At 37.6% G+C, this 12,595-nt stretch overlaps 1 protein-coding gene and 1 pseudogene across 16 annotated transcripts in view; both read left to right on the top strand.

The window, feature by feature from the left end:
* Positions 1 to 12,595, top strand: part of SLC4A10 (solute carrier family 4 member 10) — a 304,114-nt gene that overhangs the window by 212,379 nt on the left and 79,140 nt on the right. For all 16 annotated transcript variants that reach the window (XM_034654639.1, XM_034654638.1, XM_034654629.1 and 13 more), the window contains 2 exons: positions 2,441 to 2,587; positions 12,369 to 12,469. In XM_034654639.1, coding sequence (XP_034510530.1) covers positions 2,441 to 2,587; positions 12,369 to 12,469 — 248 coding nt within the window. The remainder of the gene's footprint in view (positions 1 to 2,440; positions 2,588 to 12,368; positions 12,470 to 12,595) is intronic.
* On the top strand, positions 3,755 to 4,800 carry LOC100465429 (annotated as a pseudogene).

A 12,595-nucleotide genomic window follows, 5' to 3' on the forward strand; every position in this document is an offset into this window, starting at 1 on the left:
CCAGAGACGTAAAGGACCTATATGCTAGAAACTATAGATCACTTTTGAAAGATATTGAGGAAGACATAAAAAGATGGAAAAATATTCCATGCTCATGGATTGGAAGAATTAACATAGTTAAAATGTCCATACTACCCAGAGCAATCTACACTTTCAATGCTATCCCGATCAAAATACCGAGGACATTTTTCAAAGAACTGGAACAAATAGTCCTTAAATTTGTATGGAACCAGAAAAGGCCCCGAATCTCCAAGGAACTGTTGAAAAGGAAAAACAAAGCTGGGGGCATCACAATGCCGGATTTCGAGCTGTACTACAAAGCTGTGATCACAAAGACAGCATGGTACTGGCACAAAAACAGACACATCGACCAATGGAACAGAATAGAGAACCCAGAAATGGACCCTCGGCTCTTTGGGCAACTAATCTTTGATAAAGCAGGAAAAAACATCCGGTGGAAAAAAGACAGTCTCTTCAATAAATGGTGCTGGGAAAATTGGACAGCTACATGCAAAAGAATGAAACTTGACCACTCTCTCACACCATACACAAAAATAAACTCCAAATGGATGAAAGACCTCAATGTGAGACAGGAATCCATCAAAATTCTAGAGGAGAACATAGGCAACAACTTCTATGACATCGGCCAGAGCAACCTTTTTCACGACACATCTCCAAAGGCAAGAGAAATAAAAGATAAAATGAACTTATGGGACTTTATCAGGATAAAGAGCTTCTGCACAGCCAAGGAAACAGTCAAAAAAACTAAGAGACAGCCCACGGAATGGGAGAATATATTTGCAAAGGACACCACAGATAAAGGACTGGTATCCAAGATCTACAAAGAACTTCTCAAACTCAATACACGAGAAACAAATAAACAAATCATAAAATGGGCAGAAGATATGAACAGACACTTTTCCAATGAAGACATACAAATGGCTAACAGACACATGAAAAAATGTTCAAAATCATTAGCCATCAGGGAAATTCAAATCAAAACCACACTGAGATACCACCTTACGCCAGTTAGAATGGCAAAGATAGACAAGGCAAGAAACAACAATTGTTGGAGAGGATGTGGAGAAAGGGGATCCCTCCTACATTGTTGGTGGGAATGCAAGTTGGTACAGCCACTCTGGAAAACAGTGTGGAGGTCCCTTAAAAAGTTAAAAATTGAACTACCCTATGACCCAGCCATTGCACTACTGGGTGTTTACCCCAAAGATACAGACGTAGTAAAGAGAAGGGCCATATGCACCCCAATGTTCATAGCTGCATTGTCCACAATAGCCAAATCATGGAAGGAGCCGAGATGCCCTTCAACAGATGACTGGATTAAGAAGCTGTGGTCCATATATACAATGGAATATTACTCAGCTATCAGAAAGAACGAATTCTCAACATTTGCTGCAACATGGACGGCACTGGAGGAGATAATGCTAAGTGAAATAAGTCAAGCAGAGAAAGACAATTATCATATGATTTCTCTCATCTATGGAACATAAGAACTAGGAGGATCGGTAGGGGAAGAAAGGGATAAAGAAAAGGGGGGTAATCAGAAGGGGGAATGAAACATGAGAGACTATGGACTATGAGAAACAAACTGAAGACTTCAGAGGGGAGGGGGTGGGGGAATGGGATAGACTGGTGATGGGTAGTAAGGAGGGCACGTATTGCATGGTGCACTGGGTGTTATACACAACTAATGAAGCATCAAACTTTACATCGGAATCTGGGGATGTACTGTATGGTGATTAACATAATATAATAAAATAAAATTAAAAAAAAAAAAGAGTGAAATCTTACCCTGTGTGTAGGAGATCTGCAGTGTCTGTCATAGCCTAAATGACTGCCACAGCGTGCATGTGTGTATGTGTGTAAATGTAACTCACCTTGAATGGAAATATACTGGCTACACTGTATAGATATGATATATATTCAGAGAAAACTAATTTATAACTTTATTATTATTTAAAAATTAAAACAAAATAAACCTTTTTAATTGGTTTATATGTTCCAGGGTATAAGTATTGCTAAAATTTTTAATATATTCTCTAAATCTGATCTCTATTTTTAAGCAAGGGCTTCGTTCTGAAGGTTTGATTTACCCACACAAAAATAACCTCTGTCAAACTTGAATTCTTAATTCTAGTTTAATGAGCTTCCTTTCTTACTCCTTTCCCTTTCTGTTACTCTTGCCTCCAGAAATTTCAACATTCATTCTAGCATTCTAAGAAATAAATATATCTGTATGCATTCGTAGAATAAACTTAATTATAATAGCTTAAATGAAAAAATCTTTAGTTAGAGCTGCCTATTTCTTTAAATTGTGATAATCACATGTGAGGTAACTGGGAAATGAAAGCACTGAACACAATAAGATTTTATAATTGCTTTTTTATCTTTTATTTATTGTTTTTATCTTTTCCTCCTATAGGTATTTCATGATGTTGCTTACAAAGCTAAAGACCGCAATGACTTGGTATCAGGAATCGATGAGTTTTTGGATCAGGTTACTGTTCTCCCTCCTGGAGAGTGGGATCCAAGCATTCGTATAGAGCCTCCCAAAAATGTTCCATCCCAGGTATGTTTATTTGAAAATACTCTTAAAAATCCCATCCTTTTGTTGTCTTTTAAATACCTGTACTGAAATAGTATAAATCATGCAAAAGATTCAAAATGATTTAAATTATAACCTCTGTGATGTTGTGGTTTATAATAACAAATATACATTTGGCATTCATTCCCCTTTTTGGCACAGAGCTCCTAAACCCCTTGAAATTTCCTAACTGAGGAGAGGAACAATAGTGTCTTTTGTTATGTTAATGAGGTGACTTTTAGAACTCAGCTTGGCATGGGGGCTGGTGGCCAATGGAACCAACCATATGATTAGACTCACCTTTAGGGAGTGGTAGGGGCCTGAGGTTGAGTTCAATCACCAGTGGCCAATGGCTTAATCAATTATGCCTTTGTAATGAAACCTCCATGGAATCTCAAAAGGACAGGAAACAGAGAGCTTCCAGGGTGGTGACCACTTGGAGATTGGGGAGAGTAGCATGTCTGGAGAGGGCGTGGAAGCGCTTGCGCTTTCCCCATACCTTGCCCTGTACATCTCTCTACCTGTCTGTGTTCCTGAGTTATATTCTTTTATAATAAACCAGTAATCTGTAAATAAAATGGTGCTTTAATTTCTGTGAGCAGCTCTAGCAAATTAGTTGAACCCGAGGAGAGGGTCGTGGGAACCTCTGATTTATAGCCACTCAGTCAGAAGCTCAAGTAGCAGCCTGCGGTGTGGGATGGGGACAGTCTTGCAGCACTGAACCCTCAACCCTGGAATCTGATGCTGTCTCTCATTAACTAGTGTCAGAATTGAGTTGGATTTTAGCATTGCTTGTTGTTATTGGAAGCCCCTTGTTCTCCCCACACTGGAATTGGTACCAGAACCTACATAATATCTAAGAAGGCAGGGGCATGATGTTAGAGTCTTTTTGATGCTACCCAACACATCTCACTGAGAAATTTGGTATATTGGTGATATGTCACTAAATCAAATGGTCCCATATGCCTGGAAAGATTTTAAACCCACTTTACAACATATTATAATGGAAGAAAATTAAAATTTTAATAGAAATGTAAAATATGGCTTGTGAAAAATCCCATTACTGTCTTTTCATATTTTGATATAGCTCTTTGAAATTGGCAGGTATTAAGAAAATTCAGCCTCCTACCCAGATATGGGGCTCCTGCCACTATGACTTCTCATTGGGTTATTGGCATTTTCCTCCTCTCTGCTCTCCCCTTCTTGTGTCTGGAGCTTGGCATAGGATCCCTGATCTAGGAATTAAAGATCTAATTTTGCTGTGTGTCTGGATTTTCTTACTGCTTGCTCTTCTTACTTTAATTATTTCTATGACTACCTTGTGGCTTAATTCATTTAAATCTTCCCAAGTGTATCTAAAAGAAAAAGAAGAGAAGAATGAGAAAAGGCAAAAACTTGTCAGAAAAAACCAAGAAGCACAGGATGAAAAGGCCAGTAGATACATAAAGAATGTTCTAAAACCCCACCAGGAAATGAAATTCAGAAAACTGGAAGAGTCTTTTATCAGATGCTAGGTGAAACCTTGAAGTTAAGCAATGGTCATAAACTTGGGGGTGATGAAGATTTGGTGCTGGAAAACGAGTTGGACATCTTTTGAAACATCAAACAGAGAACAGCGGAGACTCAACTTGCCTAAGCCTTTATTTATTTATTTATTTATTTTTAGAGAGAGAGAGAGAGTGTGCGCATGTGTGCCTGCATGAGTAATGGGGAGGGGCAGAGGGAGAAGGAGAGAAAGGATCTTAAGCAGACATCATGCTCAGCCCAGAGCCCATTGCAGGGGTGGATCGCATGACCCTGAGATCATCACCTGAGCGGAAATCAAGAGTCAGTTGCTTAACTGACTGAGCCACCCAGGCACCCCCGCCTGAGACTTTAACCAAAGTTTCACCAACTGTTGAAGAGCCCACACGGGAAGAGTTTCTTCATCTACCTGAAGAATCTCCTGAAACAGCTGAAAAAGTAATTCTTTCTCTCCAATGTCCAAGGGGGTCCTGAAAAGAAATTTTGTTTAGTCTTACTATTCACAGGTCTTATTTGACTGGATGATGAAAATCAGGTACCACACATCCCTATACAGCCTTTCTACTTCCTTTCCCAGAAGGCCCCTGGAAGGGGAGGAAGGCTGGTCCCTGCAGGATATAGGAATAACTGTGGATGTTATACTCAGTGTGAAAGAGAAGGAACAGAGCAACTAATTAAGAAATGAGAACTACCTATTCTACATAAAATCAGTTATGCCATGATGTTAGAGAACACTAAAGGTTTCACATTAAAGTCATGGAATACCTTGATTGAGTTCAAGTCAATAAACTCTCTAATGTTGATATCCATGGGAACATATGGATATAAAAGGTTGGAAAAAGATTGTTCTCTGCATATAATAGTTTTTGGAAATGTGCCATCTTATAATATACCAAATGAAAACTAGATAAAAATGTATACAGTAAGGCACTCAATAATTTATATTTTTCCTAGCTGACATCATTTTTCACTAAGTTGAAAAACAAAGTCATATGACCTTTCTGCCTTTTCAGTCCGCCTCACCCCACTGAACATTTCACTACTCAAACTCCTTAAATTCTATTAAGTAGAAATGTTTATTCTGCTGTATTTCTAGAAATTTAAAGACATTTCAAAGCTCTTTAATGCTTTAAAGTTCTTTTTGATATCACATAAAGGGTTAGTATCCAAAATATATAAAGAACTTATAAAATTCAATACCCCAAAACCAAATAATCCAATTAAAAATGGGCAGAAGACACGAACAGACATTTCTCCAAAGAAGACATCCAGATGGCCAGCAAACACATGAAAAGATGCTCAACAAAACTCATCATCAGGGAAGTGCAGATCAAAACCACAATGAGGTATCACCATATACCTCTCAAAATGGCTAAAATAAAAAACAAGAAACAAAAGGTTTTGGCAAGGAGGTGGAGAAAAATGACCCTCTTGCACTGCTGGTGGGAATGCAACCTGGTGTACCCACTGTGGAAACCAGTATGAAGGTTTCTCAAAAAGTTAAAAGTAGAACCATCTTTTGGTCCAGTAGTCACACTACTGGGTATTTATCCAAAGAACACCAGAACACTAATTCAAAGGGATATATGCACTCCTATGTTTATAGCAGCATTATTTAAACAGCCAAGATACGGAAGCAGCCCAAGTGTCCATTGATTGATGAATGGATAAAGAAGATGTGGTATATATATCCAATGGAATATTGCTCAGTCATGAAGAAGAATGAAATCTTGCCATTTGCAACAACATGGATGGAGCTAGAGAGTATAATGCTAAACAAAATAAGTCAGTCAGAGAAAGACAAATACCATTCGATTTCACTCATATGTGGAATTTAAGAAACAAAAAAAAAATGAGTAAAGGAAAAAATAGGAGTGGGACAAACAAAGAAACAGACTCTTAACTATAGAGAACAAACTGAAGGTTATCAGAGGGGAGGTGGGTGGAAAGAGGGGTGAAATAGGCGATGGGGATTAAGGAATGTACTTGTCATGATAAGCATAAGGTGATTAAAATACAAACTTTAAAAAAGTAAAAAAAAAAAGTTCTTTTTGGTAGGTATATATTGTTTACCTAATTAATGTCAAGATTTATTTAATTTTGCCTTGCATTAAATTGGAACATTTACAAGTTCCAGGTGGATCAATATTTTTAATAATAAAACAATGAAAACATTAAAATATAGAAAATTCAAAGGCATGGTTTAATCATATTATATAGGAAATTCCCCATTACTGCTAATCATATTTATGATCAGGAATAATTTTTTAATTATAATTCTTATGTATTACCTTTGTGTGGACATATGGTACAAAAATTATAAAAATTTTGCCTATAAAAATCCAGTGTGCATTTCAGTCATTATATAATCCAGAAAGGTAAAAATAAAGACTGTTGCTATTATTTGGGGTCATTTTTTAATTGCAGGGCTGACTTTGTTGAGATTGATGGCCAAATGTTTGTTAAGCCCATTCATATTGCCACCTCTGTTCCTACTGAATACGCCTCTTGAAACCCTCCCAGTTGTCATCTACTCAGCCTTGTCTTGGGCTCTTGTCCCTGTGGAGTACAACCCGTCAGACTCTACTGCTGTAGTTGACTCAGCCCTGGACATAGAAGTTTTCCTGGTTAGCCAGAGGTGGGCAAATGAACAAGTGTACCACTCAACCATGAGTATTTAAAAAGGTCAGCTCAATCTCACTATCAATTTAAGAAATATGTACTGATGTCTTATTTCTATATTTTCATTCTGAAGTCATTTCATAATTATTAAAGATTATTTTATTGCCTTTTCTCAACAGTGACAATTTTCTGATTCTATACCTACAGCCACACAATTTCAGTTGATCTCGAACTACTAAAATAATAGAAATTGCTTAAAGAGTAGTTTTTAGGTTACAGATTGACTTATTTTTGTACTTGTAAACATCTTTGCACTTACAGTATTAGAAAAGGCAATATAATGCTTCCTGAAGTAATAAGAAACTTTTTAAAAAAGATTTTATTTATTTATTTGAGAAAGAGAAAGAGAGAGAGAGGAGGACAAGCAGGGTGAGAGGCAGGGGAGAAGTAAGCTCTCCACTGAGCAGAGCACCAAAGGGGGACTTGATCCTGGGAACTGATCATGACCTGAGCCGAAGACAGATGCTTAACCGACTGAGCCACCCATGCACCCCAAGAAAGAAACTCTTTAATTGATGTTGTTTGGAAAAATTCTGTGAAAATATTAATACATAGAGAGTGAGACTTTAAAAGTTACTTGTTAACATCATTTAGTTTTTTAAACATTAAAACTGAAGTCAAACATTTTTGAAAACATCTTGCCTGTGAGGAATGATGTTTTTAAAGCAAGTTGAGGCCTGGAAGCTCTTTATTTTTAATTATTTTTATCAGACTCTTTACAATCAGGGTTAATTATTGGATTCTGAATATTAAGAGGCAGTAGTAGAAAGTACATTGAATTAGGAATCAAGGCATTTGGGTTCTGCTTCGCTCCTTTACATTAGTAGTTTTATTTTTTTTGATAGTATAATTTTTTCATTTTTATTCAAATATTAATGATGATTTTTACTTTAAACTTATTCTTTTTTTAAATTTTTTTTATTATATTATGTTAGTCACCATACAGTACATCCCTTGTTTTTGATGTAAAGTTCGATGATTCATTAGGTGCGTATAACACCCAGTGCACCATGGAATACGTGCCCTCCCTACTACCCATCACCAGCCTATCCCATTCCCCCACCCCCCTCCCCTCTGAAGCCCTCAGTTTGTTTCTCAGAGTCCATAGTGTCTCATGTTTCATTCAACATTAGTAGTTTTAAAATGAGTGTTGTAATTTGGGGCGCCTGGGTGGTGCAGTCGTTAAGCGTCTGCCTTCGGCTCAGGGCCTGATCCCAGCGTTCTAGGATTGAGCCCCACATCAGGCTTCTCTGCTGGGAGCCCTGCTTCTTTCTCTCCCACTCCCCCTGCTTGTGTTCCCTCTCTCGCTGGCTGTCTCTGTCAAATAAATAAATAAAATCTTTAAAATAAATAAGTAAATAAAATGTGTGTTGTAATTGAATAACAGCTACTATGAACTATGTTTTCTTTCATTAAGTGAAGCAAGATAAATTAAAAGATATTAAGCACTCTGACTTCATACCCATTCAAATAATATTTTCCCCCATGGGATAATTTCCATGGTTTTCATGTTCTTTTGAAATGTGTAAATCACAGATTTTTTTTAAATTTGTTTTTTTATTTTTTTAATTAAAAAATAATTTTTTTGAGAGAGAGAGCACACACGTGAGCAGGGTCAGGGGCAGAGGGTGAGGGAGATGCGGGGCTCGATCTCACAACCCTGAGATCATGACCTGAGCCAAATCAAGAGTCAGATGCTTAATGGACTGAGCCTCCCAGGCACCCCATAAATCACAGATTTTAAACACTTATTCCTCTCAGCGAAGAGAAGAATAACTAGTCACCTCAAAGGATAACTTTGAAAATATTCATTAGAACTTCATGTCAGTCATTATAATCACTCCCTTGTGTATACCCTGAGCTTCTTTGGTTTTCTCTAATGCCATTTACTTGCTTGTTAAAACCATAGCCCTGTGTGCCGACTTTTTAATCTGTACCTGCATTGATACAGCTGAGCGTAGCTGAAGGAAAACATAACTACACTGACTGATCTCATTAATTCATGACCACATACCTCAAGGGGGCCCTTAATGTTGCAAGTTCATCATACTATGCTCCCATACTCCAATAATTCTCTCTAGATGACTATTTTAGACCTGTTTTCTCTCCTCGAATCTTCAGCACATCCTTTCTGACCCTTACTTTCCAATTTTGACTTGCTTCCCACTTCCCTGAGAAATTTGAAATGCTCAAAAGAGAACTTTCATAGATTCCCACTACCATGCCTATCTGCCTACCAGCATCTGTACCCACATACTCTACCTTCCCATATGTTACTATTGATGAATTATCCGAAGTTAGCATTCTACCTTTGTACTAGAGCCCATCTCTTCAAACTTACTCAGAGACATTACGCCACCTATTCTCCTCTTTCTCTCCTATATCAGTTCTTTTCTTCTCTATTACATCATTTTTATTAGTGTAATATTATTAATTTGCAAAACAAAAAAAAAGAACTCTCACTACTGCTACCACTATCAGCTACTCACTCATTCCTTTTTTTCCCCCTCTGCAACCAAATGGCAGAGGAGTTCTCTGTACTACCTGCTCCAATTCCTCTCCTCCAAGTCTCTCTTAAACTTTTGCCAATAAGGCTTTTGTCCCCACCACTTCACTAAAATTATTACGTGAAGGTCACCAAGGATCTCCACAAGGCTCAATCCCATAGTCAACTCTCAGTATGGATTTTATTTAGCCTGTCAGTGAACAGCTTTTGACAGGTTGATGACTCCCCTTTCCCTGATATACTCTCTTTGCTTAGCTCCCAAAACACCACATTCTTGATTTTCCTCCTAACTCACTGTTCACTCCTTCCCTGGTTTCTTCTTTCTTCTTCGATTTCTTTATTTTGAAATGATGCAGGCTCAGTCTATAGTCATCTTCTCTTTTCTACCTACACTCATTCTCTTGATAATATCCAATCTTGTAGCTTTAAATCCTCTCCCAAATTCAGTGTTTACTTTCAGCTTGAGAGTTATTTATCCAAATGCCTGTTCCATGTCTTCACTTGGAAGTCTTATAGATATCTAAAACTTGACATGTCCAAAGTTCAAACTGAATTGTAGGTTGTCTCATTTCTGTTCCTGTCTGCATCTTTGCATTTATGTTAGAAAAGGCAATATGATGCTTCCTGAAATGTACAAGAAACTAATCTTTTCACAAAGTCTGTTCCATCTGCACATTCCTATATTGGTAGGTCCTAGTTCCAATCTTACTGTTGATCAAGCCCAAATCACTGATTTTTAGTTTATTCTTAGATTTCGATCCTGCCAGGAAATACTCTTGGTTTTATCTTCAGTATTTATCCAGAATTACACCATTTCTTGTTGATGCCACTGCCACCCTCCTGGTTCAAGCTACCATCATTTTCCTCCTGGATTATTGAAATAGTTTTTTGACTGGTCTCCTTGTTTCTGCCCTTGGTCCCTCTGTTCTCAACACAGCAGCCAGAGTGACTCCAAATGAGATCATGCTACTCCTTTCCTCAAAACCCCACAACACTTCCTCATCTCACTGAGAATAAAAGCCAAATACTTACAGTGGTTTACTAAACCTACTCTAGCTTCCCTGTACCTCTTCAAAGTAAACCCCTACCACTTTCTGCCTTGCTCACTCCTCTCCAACCATTTGGCTTCTTTGCTCCTTGTTCTTCAGACCTTACTTCCACCTTGACACTGTCCCATTGGCCGTTCTTTCTGTCTAGATATCCCTCAGTTATTCTCATGGGTTATTCCCTTGACTCCCTCAGGTTTTTCTTAAATGACACTTTCTCACTGATCCTACCTGACCGTTCTGTTTATAATTGCCACTCCTTCCTCCTAACCCACCCAGCCCACACCCCAGACCACTGCTTACTCTACTCGAAATTGTTATTTTTACAGTTTTAATCTTTCTAACACACCACAGAATCAATTTACTTATGTGTTTATTTGTTTATTGTTGCCATTCCCCATTATAATGTGAGCTCCACAGACCTGATTTGTCCACTGGTGTATTAGTGGTGGGGCCAAGAACCTGATACAGATCGGCTCGCAATAAGTATTTGTTGTTGACTAAATATATTGTATAATTTGAGTAGCCAAATATATAGTCACTCATTGGTTTGTTTTAAAATATCAAAATACCTGTGTTTCTGAACAAAAAATATTTCCTGTATTTTCCTTGGAATATTCATCGGTACTATTCATACATCTCTTTTCACACACCTTTCCCTCTTACTATAAGATGAACACTCCTTGATGAAACAGGTGCTTTAAAATGGCTAATATGTTTCATGGTTTATCATTTTCCTTATCAATGTATAGCTTTTTCCATTGTAAGACAATGAGTTAACATAGCCAGTAAGGGATAGTTACCCAGAAGACTAAATAATATCACTTGCTCTCTGAGATTTGTGGAAACTAAGAAGTGTTTCCTGGGTGACTTTTGGGTGTTGAAGGTACTCAGGCCACTCTTAAAGCCCCTTACAACATAAGATAATTATTTATATGTAAAGGCAGTTCCACCATCTGTTGACAGACATCCTCCCTTTTATCTTTGAACTTTAGTTCAATGTACCTATTCATATACTTGGAAAATTGTAAAAACATCAAACAATGAACTTTTCTATATTTTGTGCATTTCAAAACCTATTTTTCTCATGTTTTAAACCTGTGGCATTTTACCTAAATGTCCCATTGTACATAAGAACATTTGATAATGATTACACTATTTTGGAATGGCAGTCAAGTAAAAATTTTAATTGCACCACTTTAAAATTTTTTTATGATCCTTTTAAGTCCTTTTGAACACATTGGCATGCTCTAAGATAACTGATAGGTAGGATTTTCTGATTTTCTGACAAAAGTGGGTGGAATAGACTTGTGAATACGGCAGCACTTACATGAGCCTCAGCTCATTTTTCAATGGCTCAACTAGAAGTCTCCTTTTGTAATAATCTTTTGAATCTCTGTGAGTCAGAAAAAAACCGTATTGTAAATCATTCAATGGGTAGGAAGATATCAGCCAGAATAAAGGAGGGAACTACCCTCAAAAATAGCTAACGGTAATAGTTTAAGTTTGTTGAACAGTTGAACTATGCCAGCCATATAACACCACCATGTAACGCCTTACTCCAACCTACCCAGCCCTCGTCTCTTTGTCCCCTTCCTTCTTCCTTTCCTTCATTTGTCTTCATGGCTCTAGCTCTACTTAATGTTAGAGGTTTGTTGTTTGTCTTCAGTAAGAATGCTTTTTCTTGCTCATCTTTGCCTCTCTAGCATCCATAACAATGCATGGCACACGAGGCACCCAACAAAGATTAGTTGAAAGAATGAACAAATGTCCATCACTTCATTTAATTTTCTTAATCACACTGATAGATGTTATTACTACTCGTAAATGGAGGAGGGACCAGAAGCTTTAGGACACTTAGATAACTTGCTAGAGGTCATGCAGCAAATAAGTAACAGAGCCTGGGTTCTTAGCCACTCTGCATATTGCCTCAAGGGAAAAAAATTTGTTTTTGTTATTTGCAACTAGCACCTGAAATTAAAAAACAAAAACAAAAAACTTCCTGCAGGAGAAGAGGAAGATTCCTGCTGTACCAAATGGAACAGCAGCTCATGGGGAAGCAGAGCCCCACGGAGGACATAGTGGACCCGAACTTCAGCGAACTGGAAGGTTAGTGAAAAATACTTGTATGGGACTTTGAAGACCAAATGAGATACTGTTCTTTGTGTCAGGAATTGCTGTTTTGAGATGTAATATTTTTTAGACTTTGAATACTTAATGAATACCTATTTATTT

Source organism: Ailuropoda melanoleuca, chromosome 2, assembly GCF_002007445.2.
Source record: "Ailuropoda melanoleuca isolate Jingjing chromosome 2, ASM200744v2, whole genome shotgun sequence".
Taxonomy (NCBI): domain Eukaryota; kingdom Metazoa; phylum Chordata; class Mammalia; order Carnivora; family Ursidae; genus Ailuropoda; species Ailuropoda melanoleuca.